At 38.7% G+C, this 18,381-nt stretch overlaps 1 protein-coding gene across 8 annotated transcripts in view; it reads left to right on the top strand.

Annotated features, from left to right (window-relative positions):
* IQSEC1 (IQ motif and Sec7 domain ArfGEF 1) overlaps positions 1–18,381 on the top strand; it is a 2,803,266-nt gene that overhangs the window by 2,130,370 nt on the left and 654,515 nt on the right. For 2 of the 8 annotated variants that reach the window (XM_044078076.1, XM_044078077.1), the window contains exon 1: positions 5,128–5,733. The exons of the other annotated variants lie outside the window; for them this stretch is intronic. In XM_044078076.1, coding sequence (XP_043934011.1) covers positions 5,669–5,733 — 65 coding nt within the window. In that variant the 5' untranslated portion in view covers positions 5,128–5,668. Of the gene's footprint in view, positions 1–5,127; positions 5,734–18,381 lie in introns of those variants that run through there. 8 annotated transcript variants of the gene reach the window in all.

Below are 18,381 nucleotides of genomic sequence, written 5' to 3' on the forward strand. Positions count from 1 at the left end.
GGCCTATACAAGCCTAGCCATAACAATTCCCTGGATATTTCTTCCCAGAATTTTTACTTCCCTGGTCCCCTGCCTAGCAGGGCAACTGATGTGATCCCCAGGATGAATTTCCTATCTCCCATCCAGTCGTCAAGGTTCCTTTTGAAGAGAGCCAAAGAGGCGTTCAGCTTGACATGTATGGGCAGTCTATTCCAGAGTATGGGGAGTCTCTGGGTCAGGAACCTATCCCTCCAGCATGTTTTGTTCATTGTGATGACCAGGTTTAGATCCCTGGAGCATGTGGTTCTGAGGGATTGGGATTTCTTTAAGTGTAGCATGTCCAACAGCACTGAGTTTGATATGGTCTTGTGTATGTTAAGCAGAGATCGCCTCTGAGTAGGCGATATGCGACAGAGTATAGCTGCAGTTTTTTAGACAATCAGCATAGGGCATCTGATTTAGACCTGTGATTCTTTTAGTGAGGTATTTATGTGGCCTTTCCAGTTATTGCTGATGTCTTGTGAGGTACATACCAAACAGGGCATTGTACTCTATAATGGGTCTAATGAGGGATGAGTACAGTGGGACAATGACCTCCTTTTTTTCTGGATGAAAAGCCCTTAGTGATGAGGTGTGCCACATAGAAGGATTTTCTGACTGTTGTGGCTATGTGGTTATCAAAGGTGAGACCACTGTCCACCTGTGTCGCTAAATCCCTAATCACACTTTCGGTGTTTAGTGTACTGCCACTTATGTGGTAATTCATGGGTACATGTTTTTTCCCAAAGGGGATAACTATACATTTCTTGGCATTGAGCTTGAGCCCATGGCTCTGGCACCAATCATCTGTTTCTGTAAGGCCCTTTTGTAGAATATCCACATAATTTGGGGATTCAATAATGACTCCCAGTTTGTAGTCATCTGAGAACTTTGTTAGCCAGAGTCCCTTAGTGCTGGCCTGCACTTCATCGAAGTAGATGCCAAACAAGAGCGGTCCCTGAGGTACTCCACTTGTTTGGAGCTGGATTTTGAGTTGGCTACTTTTACAGTGTGGGTTATGTCAGTAAGCCAGTTGGCAAGCCATCGAGTGACGTAGGGATTAATGCCCAGCTTTGTAAGTTTATGATTCCAGAGTGGGGGATGGTGTCAAAGGCCTTAACGAGGACCAGATAGGTTTTGTGGGCCACCTTACCCTTGTCCACGGCTCTGGAGACTGATTCAAAGAAGTCAATCAGGTTGAGGAGACAAGATCGTCCCTTTACGAAACCAAACAGGATAGGGTCCAGTGTTTGAAGGTTGCCAATGTCTTTGTTTATAAGTCCCATGATAATGCATTCCATGGCTTTGCAGATCCGGCTCATCAGACTGATGGGACGATAGTTCCCGGGATCCAAGGTGGATCCCCCCTTGTGAAGTGGGATAACTGTAGCTGTACACCACTCACTGGGCATGAAGCCTGAGGTGAGACTATGATTAAACATGACACTTAGGTGAGGTGCCAGTTCATTTTGTAGTTCATGTAGTACACAGCCCGGGATGTCATCTGGTCCCATGGATGCTGTATTCTTAGCTTTGGAGAGTGCGTTTTTTTTACCTGTGTGGTCATGACTACCGGAATTTGCCAATCTTTTGGTATTGAGATGGGTCCTTTAGGGGGTGAGAGGGGGGTGATGTTGGCACTGAATCGATCTGCCTTGGGATCGGCATATTTAATGCCATTCTGTTGTAGCTCAGAGCAGAACAGATTACAGCTGAATTCTCTGATGTCACCCTTTCTGCATTTTACCTAAGAATAAAAAAAAATAAAAAAGAAAAGAATGAATGTTGAGACAGGTTAGGCTAAGCTAATTATTCAGATACGTTATTTAACAAAGATTTTGGCTATTTTGCAAGAAGGAAATACATGACCAGGGAAAGCTTCTGTGTTTGCACTGGAAGAACTTGTTGAATCATTAACTCTCCTTAACTGTTGATTTTTGTTAATGGAATCTGAGGGGAACCTTTGCCACTCTTTTTTGTTGTTTTGTCTGGTTATAAGAATCATGGACACTGCTGGACATAGATGCTTGTTGAATGATGTCCCTTGCACAACCCAGATGTCTAGCAGCCCTGGGATGGTTGTCCCAGTTGTTGGGGCTCCCAGATTGTTTTGGTCACTGGATCAGCAGCAGAGTTCTGAACATTTGGAAGAACTTGAGAGGCTTTATCCAGGACTCCAGGAAGATTATTTCCATTAGCCACCAACGTCTTGGGCACAAATTTAATAGTCTATATTATTTGGCCACTGGTTTTTACTCTTTTGTCCTCCAGGTCACTTTGTTCACATGGATGTACACAGGAACCTTTTGAGCCAGTGAGATGCCTTATTCAGTGCAATGGGAGGATATTGTCATTGGCAAAGTATAGGTTTTATTATGATTACAGACATCTTAAATGTACCCAGCTAGAAAAGGACAAGTTATCCATTTGGTCAAAGCTAGTTTCCCTGTCATTTCTCTAGTGCACTGGGCCTCCTCCCTGTGTAGGTTGACCCTTGACATTCCGCCCTCTGTCCCTGCTTTCAGTTTTCACCTACCCTATCTCCATGGTGGAAGTCAGTATCACACCAAAGAACCTACAAATCTAGGCACTCCACTAAGGGCTATTGCTGTCACTCATTATATATAGGGTGTAACTCAGACCTAGCAGAGGAGGAGCATTTGACCAAAATCCAAAAGAGGACTAGAAGGTAGTTATCTGACACTTATCTCTAGTAGATTAGGTAGTAACCTTTTTATTTACTTTACAAGGAAGAAGATGCTTTGGATCCTGGGGCAGGCTTTTGTCCAAACATTGGTTTAGCAAGCCTCCACCTGTCTGTCTAAATGCATGGGTTTTCTGGCCCAAACCCTACGGACAATTCACTGGTTCATCTTCCAAAGATTGTCTTGGATAAACCTTTGGGGCATTTAGCACCCATTATTTAATTCAGTATTTCTGGCCGCTCTGATCATTATCCTAAGGTGCAACAATTTAACTAAAGTTTTGAAGAATATTTTAGCAACTAGAATTTTCATCAGTGTGCATTGGCTGTGCTCCCTTCATTTGGGCATTCTCATTTTTTGGTCCGCCATCCTTCCAAAGATGATCTGGACAGCTACCTTCAGAAATGCAACCATGAAAAAGTCTAGGTGCTTCATCAGCCATCGGGTAGCTCAGGCTGCCAAGAACATTGGTTATACAGTCATTGAGCACAGTGACCTCACAAAACTGGATAAAGACCTTTTTGATCCAGATGGTATCCACTTGAATAAACTTGGCCTTGACTCATTTCAGTTACAGTTGCCTTGTCAAGTGATGATAATTTAATGCCATTAGAGTTTAATAGTTGGTTTACACTGTATAAGTTCTCACAGGGATTATGGGGCTTTAGAGGCCTAGCTGTAGGGGAATGGCTGCCATAGGCTGCTGGTGGTGGTCACCTCATGCCTTAGGCCTGGTTGTTGGTGAATGGCTGCCATAGGATGCTGGTGGTGGTTGCCTCATGGCTTAGCCCCTTCTTATGTTTCCCATTAGCTGCCAGTGGACTACTGAAGGATTCCAAGTCGGGATAACCTGTAAGTTTTGCTGCAGGCCATTTATGGTCATGCTTAGAGTTAACCCTTGAATTCTTGTTCTTGAGGCAAGTCCGAGGATGCTTGGGGTAACACACCTGAATGCTCCTTATAGCCTAAATGGGCCTCGTAATGCCCAACTGGCTGGGGTAGTCGCTGTGTCTAATATCTACTTAATCGTCATGTTAATGACTGGTTGTTGCATACTGATAGTCGATTCATTTACTTGAAATAAATTGGTTGCAAAGTCATTAAGTGTGTCTTTAGTGAATGGACAAAGAGTGTTATGAAATCCTTTCTTAGCACTTTGCTATGTACCAGCACTTAATGTAACAATTATATTCTTTTATTATGCCATGCTATCCTGTGTCCTTCCCCGCTTTGTCTGGGAAGGCAGGACCTGTCCTGGGAGTCGTTTCAAACCAATGACTTAACATGAATGAGGCAGGCAGCAGGTTTTCAGCAAATCAGTAGGGAAAAATATCTTCTCTTTTCTATTTTTCTAAATTCATTTTCTGTTGATTTCATGCCTCATTACCAAAACAGGTCAATATGTTTTGTAGGAAAGATATTTGCCTTTTCAAATGCATGTGTCCTCCTTTATTCATTCTGAGTAGCATTTGTGCTTGTGAAAGCTTTACTTATGTGAAAATAATGCTGAATTTCCAAATAAAAAAATAATGATCTTAGTGTGACTATAACCAGGTGAATCATAATAACCATGTATCAGATAAGTTATACATGTTAAAACAAACAAAAAGCAAAGAACAGAAATGCAGACTGTTCTTAACTGAATATTACAAAGCTCCCAAGATATCTTTAAACATAAAATGTAAATCTGACCATTCCTTGAAAAGTGCTTCATTATTTTCAGTAACATCTTCGTTCATTCAAAACAGATACTGGTGTAACCTGCATGTCTTCATTACATGAAGCATGTTTGCTGTAAAGCCTTGCTATGCCTATGCAAAGGATATTAGCAAAAGCAACACATCCTTCCTCTGTAAGTTTGTTAAAACAACATGCCTTCCTGTCAAGCAGTGCTCTGCTCTTGTGAAGAATATAGCTTCTGTATGATGTAAAGTTTTTCTTTTTTTTTTAATTTTGTAATTTGATAAAGAAGACTGCAGCTTTAAGAAAACATCCACACACTGATGCTTGTTAATTAGTGAACATTTAACATTGTTTGCAGTGACACATAAGTGGAGTCTGCAATCCTGCACTCTTATTTTTTTCCCATTCTTCCGGTGGGGAACTCAAAAGGGGCTGAGAAATGTATAGAGTTTCATCTTCTTGCTGGAAACTTATTTCTCAGCAGGAGAAACATGGAGGGAAAAAGAAGAGAGCTTGTGTGAGTGTTTAAGACAGGAGACTGAATGAGTGAATGGTGTGTGTGTGTGTGTGTGTGTGTGTGTGTGTGTGTGTGTGTGTGTGTGTGTGTGTGTGTGTGTGTTTATGTAAGATAGAAGAGAGTGTGTGTGTGTGTGTGTGTGTAAGTGATTGAACAAACTTTGGCTGAATGGGTAACAAACACAAGCAGTCCGGACTTTAGCTGAATAGGTAGCAAACACAAGCAGTCCGGACTTTAGCTGAATGGGTAGCATAAATAGTCAATCATTTGTATTTCTCAGCCTGAATACAGCTATTAATAGGGCTGCCTCCACTCCATCACACAGAAGCCCTCCCAGTTGCATTCCTGCCTTCCCTGACATCTTGCTTTGTCTGACTATGGAACAGCTGTCTAGAGGCTGCTGTTTCCCTCACTCTTCAGAAGAGGAGGCCTTTGGAAAAATTCGGCTTGGATAATTAGATCAATCAACCACTCCCAGGCAGGTCATTTGTATTCGCTTCCTCACACTGCTGGCTTGCTGCTGCCGCCGTTGCTGCTACTGCTGCTGGATTTCTTTTCCTCTGGACTGGGAAGGGTGGAAAGAAATCTGCCTCTGTCTCCCTCTGAGCCTCCTTTTGGATCTGGAGTTGCTTTGGCTAAATTACTTGCTATACATGTGGTTTCACTATGATCTACAGTCGGATTCTAAGACAAGGAGAGATATGTTATTAATTCTTGCATATTTTTTTGTTGCCAGTGCTGAACCATGTGGTGTTTGCACTGTAATTCTGAGAGGACTCAATCTCTCTTGGAACTGGAACTCGACAGCTGGTAAGTTATTCCGTTTAGTAATCAGTAAAGTGCCTGTGAACACTGCAAAGATTGTTATAATATTCTAAGACAGTCAAGCTGTTCTTCCTCAACTTTCTAGTCTGAATATAAACAGCACAGCATGCATTAAAGTGAACAAGATCACACAGAATTTTAAATGCTGTTTTAGAATTTACACCCATCACGTAAAACTTAATCAGTGTGCCTTAAATATCTTTGTAGCCCTCTGAATTAAGGTTTACCTGATAAATAAGTGTTACACTGAAAATGAAGTATGAAATGAAAAACCTGGAACCTAGGCTAGTCAGACTAGAAAGAGAAATACTTTATTTTGGGTTATACCTTCACTGTAGGTAAATCAGAAGTCTATAACATACTTTCTTCATTATGTATGGCTACATTTTTAAACACCTTTATTGAATTATCACTTGTAACACAGGCACATTTATATTTATACAAAAGTAATCAAACTGTATTAACAAATTAACCTTATCAAACATTATACTTCACATTTATTACTATATATCATATAACCTAAGCAACATTATATAAATTATTCAATTTCTGTCCCTTTTTTAAACGAGAAACATCTTTATTAAACCATCACTTGCGGTGTATGGCTACATTTTTGTCTGTTCAGTAGTCCATACCATGTTATATTAATAGCTACTGTCGAGTATTACCCAGTATCATAGAGTTTTACTGTGCCTTTGTTTTTTTTCTGTAATACCTTGTATTTTAATTGCCTTAAGGGCAGGTACTGTAAATATGGAAATAGTGCTCAGCATGTTTTCAGATTGTCTCTTTATGTGCCATATCTAAGCATTGTTGATTAAATACAATCATGCACAAATGAATTTTACAAGTTTTTGCTCTACTGTTTGGTCCTTACGCTTGTTAGCATTTCAGTTGCTTGACTGAAGTTGTTTTCTGATCTTGCTCAGATACTTGGTAAGCAACATATATTAGATAAAGATTCCCATTATGCTTATAAATGCAGGAGGTGAACTCTAAGATTCCAAGATGTGAATATACTGGTTTGTAACTGCTGCCTGATTTGGAGTATCTGTTTTAATTCAGGCAGTCCTCCGTGGGTCTGACATTAGTTTCACATGACAATACTCTGATGCTATTTGTGTGATTGTTTTTCTTTGGAAAGCTTTGAATGTAAATTCATACATGTAGTTAGATACGTTATGCAAAAGCAGTGGTTTGAACTCCTGGAGATCCAAGTGAAATCATATCGGTCTCATTTCCTCTGGGGAACTTTAAAGAATTTCTTTGAAAAGCTATGATATCATTGGGGAGTAGACTAGTTTGCAGAAAGCAAGCCTGTAGGTTGGTTCAGATGTCTTGTATCATTGCTAGTATTTTTGTGATGGGAACATCTGCAGGTTTAGCAGTAACTGTGTAGAGAATTAAGTTCCTGAGACTGCTGCTGAAACAACATAGGTGGAGGTAATTTTGAGCGCGCCATTAAGTAGATCTGCAGCACATAAGCAATGTGTAGAGATGACCTTAACATCTAAGGCTGAGTCTGAAGAAACTGTGTCTCTGTGTGAGTTGGGAATAAAAACCAATGCGCCTCACAGCAAGAGGTTCTCGGTTCGATTCTCGGCTGGGGTGCCTTCTGTGCAGAGTTTGCATGTCCTCCTTGTGGTCGCGTGGGTTTCCTCCGGATACCCCAGTTTCCTCCCACATTCCAAAGACATGCTATAGGTGGATTGGACACTCTAAACTGGCCCTAGGCATGAGTGCATGCATGTGTGTGCCTTCTGTGGAAGGTTGGGCGCCGGGCTGGCAACTCGACACTGTAAAACTCCACTGCCAATCATGAGTGGACAGGTGATCCGCTGTGGTGACTCCTAACCGGGAAAAGCCGAAAGAAGAAGAGTGGACAGTAGTGATCGATGTTCTACCTAGTTAATAAATGCAAATAAATGCACTCATACATACATACTGGCAACTTTCAGGTACATCAAAATAATGAGATTTAGTCAAACAAGCAGTCTTAGATAAAAAGGATTACAGTAAAACTGTTCAGATTTGAAAGAAAGAAATGTGATGGTGTAACCTGAAAAAGTATTTTCTCAGAAAGTGCTGTAAGTATATAATAAGAATGGGAGAATTCAAACATATATAGAAATTGTTGTAGTGATAAGCAGAGCAATGTATAATGTTTAAGTATGACATTTGTGATCTGTTTATTTATATGGGGCTTGTATCTGTGTTTGCTTGCTTTATTAATTGGATAGGTATTTGGATCACAGCAGACATTAATAAACTTGTTACATAACATTAGCCTGAGAATAACAGAAATGCAACAGCACTGCAACACTTGCATAGCAAAGATTACAGGGTTACCTCAGTATTCAGCTTTTAACACTGTCTGTGTGTAGGCATGCATGCATGTGTGTCCGTGTGTTGCATTTGTATATAAGTGTGTGTGTGTGTGTGTGTGTGTGTGTGTGTGTGTGTGTGTGTGTGTGTGTGTGTGTGTGTGTATATGTATATATATATATATATATATATATATATATATATATATATATATATCCTTCCATGCTACTCATTCCAAAGACATCAACCTTATCAGCACATTAAACAGAACCTGCTGGAGGGATAGGTTCCTAACCCAGAGACTTCCAATACTCTAGAATAAACTCCCCATTCGCGTCAAGCAGAGCACCTCACTGGCCCTCTTCAAGAGAAATCTTGATGAGTGGTTGGGAAATAGGAGATTCACCCCAGGGATCACTTCAATCGCATTGCTAGATAGGGGCACAGGGAACTAACATCTGTTAAGCCAGATGACTGGGAACACTATTGGGCAAGGCTTGCACTGGCTCCATGGCCGTTAGCCTAGTATTTACCTATGAACCTATATACATAAACACAATACAAAACAAATCAGAGATACTGTCATCAACTACACTATATAATTCAGTTTGGTAGGTTTAATGGGTCCATCAGTTTGTGGCTGCATATAAAGTCTAGATTCCTGGTCCCTTCTCTACATTTCCGCTCATTTCAGGTGAATGCATGGCACTCTATTTTTTATGACATGACACTTGTTGCAGTTTTCTAAGCCAACAGCATTTTATTATCTATAGAATATGACCTTCATCCTACACATGTCCAACTATCAAAGATACAGTAACAGACATTGCTAAGGTATAGAATTATTACTGCTGCAGCAGTGGCAGGGGCTGAGGAGGTAGAGCAGTTTAGCACAGTTTCCCCCTAATGCCAGGAAGATATAAAAGGTGTGTGTATTGTAACCGTAATAGGTGCTTGGATTCATGCTACAGTGTAGCAACCTGAGAGATGTGCTACACTCCACATAGTTGCAGATCATACCTCTCAACCTCTTAAAGACAGCAATCTGTTCAAAGCCATAAATAATGGGGGGGACAAAGGCCCCAAAATAGAGACAATTTTTAAATATTGCTCTTACAAACTTAGAAAGTTGATAGAATAACAGGTTTTGTATTAGCATCAATTTTCTGAAGCGTATGAAGTCTGAAACTCAAATATTGTTAATTATTTTCTGCCTTCAGCCCTCAAAAATTTGCCAGTGATTTGCTAGAAAACCATGATTTTATGAGAAACAGGCCAAAAATCTGTTGCAAAAATCTGGATGTTTCTGCGAAAATCTGTACAGTTGAGAGGTATGTTGCAGATCTTCAGATGATGCGTTAAACAAATGGTCTGTCTGTCTCAGCTGGTGGCAGTCTGGCAAGATCTTAAAGATTTCGAATGAGTACCCAAACCCCCACTAACACCACATCTGGGACAGATTTCTCTTAGACCACTTCAAGTCCTCCAGGGGGAAAAAGGTAACGGGACTCGTGAGATTAAATAAGTCATGATGATGATGATGATAATAAAAGCATTGCTACAGGATTGAAAAGGTGAATTGAAACATTGTTTAGAAACATAGTCTAATGTTGTTACTTGACAAGACAAACAAGTTATAACTGTTTCGCTGAGGCATACAAGGCAGACTCTTATTTTACTTCAGATTTCCGCAGTAATGATAACAAAAAATAATGATGCGATCTGCAGAAACTGAGGTGAAACATAAAGCACAAAGAGTGTAAACATTGCTGTGATAACAAGGCAGGATATCACAGTAGTTCAATAATTAATGATTGCCGCCTCACAAGACCTGGTTCTCAGTTCAGTTCCTGACAAGGTTCCTTTTATGGGAGTCGGCATATTTTCCATTTTGGAGGGATTTATTGCTTCTGCTCCTTCCTTTCCCGCTGATAGATATGGCAGTGTGTAACTTGTCAGTCCTCATAACGTATCTATTAGTAAGCGTACTTTGAGTTTGTGTGTGGATTCTTCAGTAGACTGAGATTCTGTCAAAAATCAGGTGTCTGCTTTACACCTGTTGCTTACAAGGACAGACTCTGGCTCCCTCTTGACCCTAAATAGGGTGAAGCTGATATTACAAAATGAATGGGTATATTTACAGAAGACTTAAAGCAGTTGAAAAGCCCTTGTTTGCTGTTTTCCTGACTTCCAAACTGAGTAGACGCAAAGCTGAACCAACAGTGAGACAGCTCCTTTGTGCCCTGATAAATATAAAGTAGGTGTCACAAAATGAATGAATGAGTTTCCAGAATACTGAAGCTGCTGAATTTCCCTAGATTCCTGTTTATGAGACTGTAAAACAGGAAGAAGCAAAGCTGAGCGACCAGTAAGATAATCTAGCTTACATGAGTTGATTATACAACACCACACTTTTCTGAATAGTCAGTCACCTGTGAATGAGCATGTATTTCTGCAGAATCAGTCTAAACTCATGGCAAGTTGAAATGCACAAGACCAATATTTATACCTCTCAACTGTACAAGTTTCAACAGAATGTTCAGATTTTTGCCTCATATTTTTGGTGTGTTCCTCCTACAATCTGCCACTTTCTGGCGAATAGCTGAGGATTGAAGTCATTAAATAATGACAAACATTTGATTTTAAGACTCCACATCCTTCGGAAAATTCATGCTAATGCAAAACCCATTATTTTATCAACTTTCTAAGTTTGTAAGGGCAATATATAAAGTCTGTCCCCATTTGTCCCCCATCATTTTAGGCTATGTCCAGATTTTTTGCTTTAAGAGATTGAGAGGTATGCAATATCAGAGTATCTTCCACTGAATTTAAAAGAAGCATTGCTTTTCAAAACACTCTTGGACTGCATTACTGCTCTTCCAAATGGATTGCTTACAATATATGTATTTTTTGCATTTAGTTCAACTTTTACAAACTAAGATATTTTCAGTTTGCAATGAAGGCTAACTTTTTTTTTTACTGAATTGTACATGTATATTAATATACACATATTTTCCTATGAATTTTATGTTGTTAATGTAGTTAAACTTTTAGTTTATGGGAGTTTTATTTTAATATAGCACACAGTTGTTGCAACAATACAAATTTGTATACTCATCTTAATAATCCACAAGGTAATTTGAACTTTTTCCAGCCAGAAAAAATCCCTACATTTACCAATTTCCATTGTTTTCTAAAGATGTTTGTAGAATGTGTTTTTAAAAAAGCACATATGCTGCAGCCTGTTTAAATGAAGACCATATGAGTTATTTCTCATAAGAGTACATGGAAAAATATCTAATGTACAAGAATGTTGGGCTTACTGTCTGGAAATGTAATTTAAATATTTTTAAGCTGACACAGGGTTTTTAAATATGAAAGCATATTTTCTGGCACACATATAATTTGTTATGTTACTGTTTCTACCAGCCATAATGTCATAATGTTTTTATTTAGTTATATTTATGTTTGTTCATTTAGTTAAGGTACTAAACTGAACCCGAACACTGTTTTCATCTAAAACTTATCACAGTATATTAAAAATGAAAGATGCAATATACTGTGCCATTTATTGTCTGCTTTACCCAGTTATCTGTCTCCTGGAATACCAGAACAAGCGTTGACTGTATATGGAGTATGGTAACTATTCTGTTCTTGATAGTACACTGCAGTATTAATTCACTTATTCATTCATTCCTTCATTCATTTATATTTGTTGTAGTTGTTGTTGTTAACTAGATGAGTGGACTGGTCAAAGGCCCTTTTCAACCGCATTCTGTGCCAAAAAGCAGTCACAGTGTGTTACAATAAACATAATAAAAAACATTTAAAAGCAACGTTCAATATTTGCAAATATTTGAGAGAAAGAAATAGAAATAAACAGTTTTATAGTTTTAAGAAGATTTGTATATACAAATATTCAGTAATGACCTGAGCCATTAGGCAGCCAACAAATTACAGTAGGCATGATGACAAGATAGTGAAGAATTAGAAGAATATTTGCAGCAGCAGGAGTAATAATTCAGTGTTAAGTTGTTGACTATACCACATGTTGGAGAATAACAGGATGTATTAATACAAACTGAAATCTTGGCAGCAAAAATACATTTTTATAACTCAGGAATTTAAGGAGAAGGAGCAGAAAGGCAGTAATGATCAATTATTGTAGATTCAACAATCTTTGAAGGACATTGTTTCCTTTGTGTTTGACAATTCATTACTAAGTATGTAGTTTAATATAAGGTGATGAAAATAGGAAAACAATAATGAACAGTGTTTCAGCAGTTGTTGAACAAGACAAGGTTTCCTTTGACTTTGATAGTTTGTTTCCATGCATCATGGCAGTGGAAGTATCGGGATTTAGCAGTAATACTTTAATGATTACATTACCCGTGGTAGTGGTGCTGCCGTAGCGTTGTCGCCTCACAGCAAGACATTATCCCATTCGATTCTCAGCTAGAGCGTCTTCTGTGTGGAGGCATGTGTGAATGGGCGTGCCTTCGTTGAAGGTTGTACGTCAGGGCTGGTAACTCGGCATGTAAAAATCCACTGCCAAACATTAGCAGACCGGAGTTCCGCTGTGGCGAACCCTAACCGGGATAAGCCGAAAGACACAACAACTTTAATGATTACATTACCCTGTAGCTTGGAAGCAATTGCAGTATAAAAATTCTGACTGTTTTCCAGGAAACACACTGAATACCAGTTCCTTGGCACATAGAGACAAGCCCAAAATATGACCCAGGTGACCAGGAATAATTTAATGACCCAGGTACTGAAGGAGCCTATGCAAAAGGATGGGTTTGACCAAGTGGCTCTGATTTACTTTTCTTGGGGTGGGGGGAGAAGGTAAGCAGTCCAATCTACTGCTTTGCTGTCTCTGAATAAAGGCAAATGACACTGCAGTAAACAAGTACTGGGCTGAGACATGCATACCCATCAGGCTGTGCTCAAAGCACAGTAGCTGCACTCAGTATGCATATGGGAGCATGCACATGCCTTGTCATGGCATTGTGGGAGAATTAGAATCTTCCACACTTTATGGCTATCTGGTGATGACAGACCATCCTCTGGATGGCTGTTGCCTCTGAAGTAGAACATTGAAAGGAATGGCATGCCAATAGACATATCCATGAAGGATTCATTCCCTGATAATCTGCTTAACCCATTTGGGAGCTGCATATGAACTGGCATCGGTCATGTCACTCATTGGCTGAAAGATAACAGAGCTAGTTCTGAATGGAGTGCTAACCCCAGTACAGGGCACCCACTGACTCGCTGTTATAGAACACAAACACACACACACCTGTGTTGGAGTGCCGACCCCAGTACAGGACACCCACTGACTCGCTGTTATAGAAACAAACACACACACCTGTGATGGAGTGCCAACCCCAGTACAGGATACCCACTGACTTGCTGTTATAGAACACAAACACGCACACACAGCTGTGGACAGTTTACTAGAAACAACACATGTCTTTGAGATGCAGAAGGAAACTTGAAGTACTGGCAAAAGCCCACACAGGCAAAGATAGGATCTGCAGACTCTTTATAGAAGACACTCCAGATGAGAACTTAAGGAAGAACCAAGCGATGTAAGACAGCAGCGATAACCACTGTGGCATCTCTATCTCAGGTCCAAATGTGCAGTGTTATGGTTTAATTCAGATTATATTTTGTGTTTGCAACTGATAATCTACCTACTTGAGTTACTGATCTTTATCATTAATGCTATTGAATAATTACCTTGAATTGTCACGTGTGCCTTTGTTAGGTTTTGCCTTTAATGTATAGTCTTTTAATTTGCTCTAAGCCCATCTAAAGAACTGGCCTTAGGTAATTTCCACCTTGTATGTATGTTTGTCACTTGCCTGTTTCATGGCTGAAAAGGGACCCTGAATCAGCTGTTATCCGCTCAACAGATTAGTAAAATAACCTAGATCTGAAGATTTTCCAAACCATAAAGCAAAACACATACATATACATAGACATGGGTACATAGGCTTGTAGGTAAGTACCAAGCTAGCTTCACTTACTGGCCATTTTAAGCCTTGCCAATTCCCTTTTTGTGCTTAGAATAACCAATCCCATTTGGTTATAGCTTGGCCTTACCCATCCCATGGTCAATAATTAAATATTACCCCTAATGAGAGTAACTGGCATCATGCCGTAGATAATTTGAGGGACTCCACACATGGGATAAAGCATTTATGAGCTGCCTCTGTCCATTAGTAGAACAAGGGACAGACCTGGGATAAATGTTTCATTTTCTATCCATAGATCCAAGTTATGGACAGCGATGAACTTTGTTTTGTGGAGAAGGGAAGTATGTTCCACAACAGTGGTATCCTTAAGCAAAAACAAGAAATAGGTGTGGATATATGAGGATTTACCCACAGTTGGCATGGTTTGATCATGAGGGCTGGAAACATGGAAAATAAGCATACATGACATTGAAGATGTAGTTATACTTTCAGCTGTGAGCAGTGGCAAAATAAACTTTTCAGACTTGTGAAGATACATTGAGAGATTCACTAAACAGCAGTTTAACAGTATAACTTCACAACTGACTTGTATATGCATTCTGATGAAATGTAAACGAACAAAATAAGCCAGCTAGAATAACATGTCTTTGAAAATGGGAAACAACTTTTCCAAGTTATAATAGATAATGTAAGGTATAAGATTATCTAAAAACACTGGGGACTAATCTGTCAATATTTAATGCTGTGTACTGAAATAAATGAAAATTACAAAGCTTTGCATTATATGATTATTCACTGTGAAATTGTAGTAAGAAATAATACAATTTGTTTATTTTGCGATACATTATTGCATATTATTCTTTGATTACCTGCTTAATCCAGTGCAGGATTGTGACGGAGCTGGAACCTATCTTTTCACTTAATGGGTGCAATGCAAAGAAACTGATCCTGAATAGGGTCCAGTTCATTGCAAAACACACACACACACGACATGTATGCCTACAGCCAACTTGAAGGATTACCCATTTGGTTACAGCAAGTCTTGTTAATTCAGTAAAGAAAATTCCGGGGCCCTCAAAAAGTGTATAGATTTTCTTAATACTTTACTCATTGAAATACCATTAGATTAATATAAATCAGATGTAGTTTATCTTCGATTTACTACCTTAGTATATTTATTAGTTCTAAGCTTCCAGCCACCATTGTTGGAAGGTCAGCTGACTTGATCATAATAGGAGTATTACAATTTTTATCAGCTTAACTTAAAGTATTGAAATACAACTGTATAGATAAACCCTTATCTGTCACTCTAATCCTCATATACATCATTATTCCTCTCCAGATATCTATGTTGCTTTTATTACAGTTGTAAAATATGCAGCGGATTTTGTTCCAGTATAATTTGTGAAGTAAGTGCTGTCATACTATTAAAGGTAATACCAAGATAACAGTTGGGCTCCCATTCTGAAATTTGTAAAAAGCCATTTCAGTAACTAGTAATTTGAGTGGGAGATTAGAAATTAGTAGGTGTTTAGCAGTTTTTAGACTGTCACTGCAGCTCGTGCTGTGATCTGCTCTTAAGTTGATCTGGTATCCTGTTCTGAACTTGTGACAATCACAGGATCTCTTTCAGTTAATGTTTTCCTGGAGTGTGTTGAGAGACAGCACCACATTTCAGACACAAACTGGCATATTTTAAATGTTGCCAGCTTCTAGTACTGAGGCATATGTACATACCTCTCAAATGTCCAGATTTTCACAGATATCAAGGTTTTTGGCACATATTATTGAGTTGTTTTTCATAAAATATGTGACTTTCTGGTAAGTTATAGAGGATCAGTGTCACTAAACAATGACAGATATTTGAGTTTCACACTTCATATATTTCAGAAAATGCATGCTAACACAAATCCTCTTATTCTAGCAAATTTTTAAATTTATATGAGCAGTATTTAACATTTATCCCTGATTTTGGACCTTTGTCTGCCTCCCCTTCCCATTATTTTATGCATTGTCCAGTTTTCTTGAAATTAGAGGTTGAAAGGTATCCATATGTTGTAGAAATATCTGTTGAGTTAAAGAAATTATTTCTGATTCCGAAAGCCGGGGATGGCAGTAGCATATTTAGTACTGCTATGCCTGATATGTCATTGCAAATGCATAGATAGTAGGTGGCATGTAAGATGAATGTATGATCAAGGGGTGCTGATAAAATAATAGCACATGGCTCATCCACACATATGCCGAGACCTTGTTTTCATTGTACAATGCTCACTAGCAGATTGGGACACTATCTACAAGAAACTTAGTCATTGAGACATGCTTGTTTTAGACAGCTTTGTAATAGAACATTAAATATGTTTGTTGAGGTATAATTATTGAGAGAGTGGCTGTATGTTTCAAAGACGTGTATTACCTCATTTTCTAAAAATCAGAGGTACTAGGCCGAATAATAGAATTAATGCTGGAAGAACATTGGAGAATTCTGGTCTGTATTTAGCTATGTAGAAGCAGGAGGTGCCTTGCTATGTGCCAGTCATGTGATCAGATTTTTCATTCAGCTTATTTGTTAACAGGCTGAGGGTAAATACAGTACATAGGAGCAGTTTATAGTAGACAATCAGCTAGTATATTTTTAAGAGATTGAGACAAAACTGACTACATGGAGAAACTCAGTCAAGACAAGTACAGTATGAAAACTCTACACACAGCAAAGGTGGTAAAGCTCGGAGTCAGAAATCTTGCCACTAAGACACCGTGCTGTGAACTGATGTCCCACTTTAAACTCATTACAACCACAGGAATTGTTCTATTTTTTTGTTGTACTCTTTTGAATGTAACCAGTTCAGAGAAAACAAATAAAACCAAAAACTTTCCCTGCAGCTGTCATCATACCCACTGCTGTTTGATATAATCAGCTCTGGGACCACCACACTCGTATTAAAGAAATAAACTTCAAACAGCAAAACTTTCAGCAGAATTCTAACAGCACACAACACTCTTTCACCAAAGCAGCACTAGTAGTATTTTTCCTGAAGTGACCTTAATACTAAAATAGCTTTGAGAAATGTGCAGGAAACAACTAAAAGGGAGATAGTTTTTTTTCTGACACATGAGCAACAGATGATGAAATTGTTAGACTTAACAGACTAGCACAGTAAGTACACAACTGAGAGCAAAAGATGGTGAAATCTACAACTATTGCTTTTTTCTTATACTGTAGGCAGTGATGGTGCTGGACACTTTGTCAGAAGGTAGCATAAAGCTTCTATCCTATTGGTATGCTTCAAATCTGAAACATCTGTACTTGGGAAGCCTCCAAACTCATAGCATCAAGGTGAATCCTTTGTTCAGATTTTTATAGTGAAAATTAGACCAGTCATCAAGCAGACACTGATATGCCTTACTATATGTAAAGGAACAGAGGAGCTTTAGTTTTCCAAAAAAGTTTTAAAATGTAACAGTTATAAAAAATAGTTTCATTAAGTCCGAGTGAAGTTTTTAAACTAAAATTCAGGTACATATATTTTGTACTAATGCCCTTATGCAAACAAAAATTACGTACTGAACTAATATGACATACCATATGCAAAGGAAAATGACTTCCTGAACTGCTATAACGTATTGACAGAATGTGTATACATTTCATTCCTTTGGAAAATGCATGTTGCTCTGCAAAACAGTGAAGTCATTGTGTTAACATTTTACATGCATTACTAAACCATTTATGCTTATGTTAGGCTACTTGTGTTCCTGAAACTTAATTTTGCTGTTATGTTTGTTTTGAGACTGCAAAGCTTTGCATTAGCCTATTTTGTCGTGGGTACATTCAAGTAAGAAAACAAGGGGGTCTGTGTTTTGGCATAAGAAACGTCTTTATGTTTTTGTCAGGAGAAGCACTTGACTTCATGCCTGGTATTCCCTATACTGTGGGAAGCAACCTTTGAAGCTTTAACTTAAAATATTAACTTAAGTCAGCATCAAAGCAACTAGAAAACTGAAATGTGGTCATGATTTTCAACAGAGTTTGACACAAATATGCAACATCTGTACAGAGCACTGGCAAAACTAGACTTTTAAGACACAGAATTACTTATTTTACTGGAATGTTTATCTACCGGAGAAAATGGAGCTATGTCAGACATATTAAAATGTCCCAAAGGGAATGAGTTAGATATACTAGAAGAAAAAAAAAACGTTCAGAATGAATGGCATGTCAGAAGCACAGAGGCATGAACAGATACCATCTGGGAAGATTCATCAAAGCAGTGAATAGTTCTTTATTTCAGAAAGAGTTGATGTGCCACAGAACAGGCTGTTT

The sequence above is a fragment of the Protopterus annectens genome, chromosome 7.part0 (genome assembly GCF_019279795.1).
Source record: "Protopterus annectens isolate FY-2018-M chromosome 7.part0, PAN1.0, whole genome shotgun sequence".
NCBI lineage: Eukaryota > Metazoa > Chordata > Ceratodontiformes > Protopteridae > Protopterus > Protopterus annectens.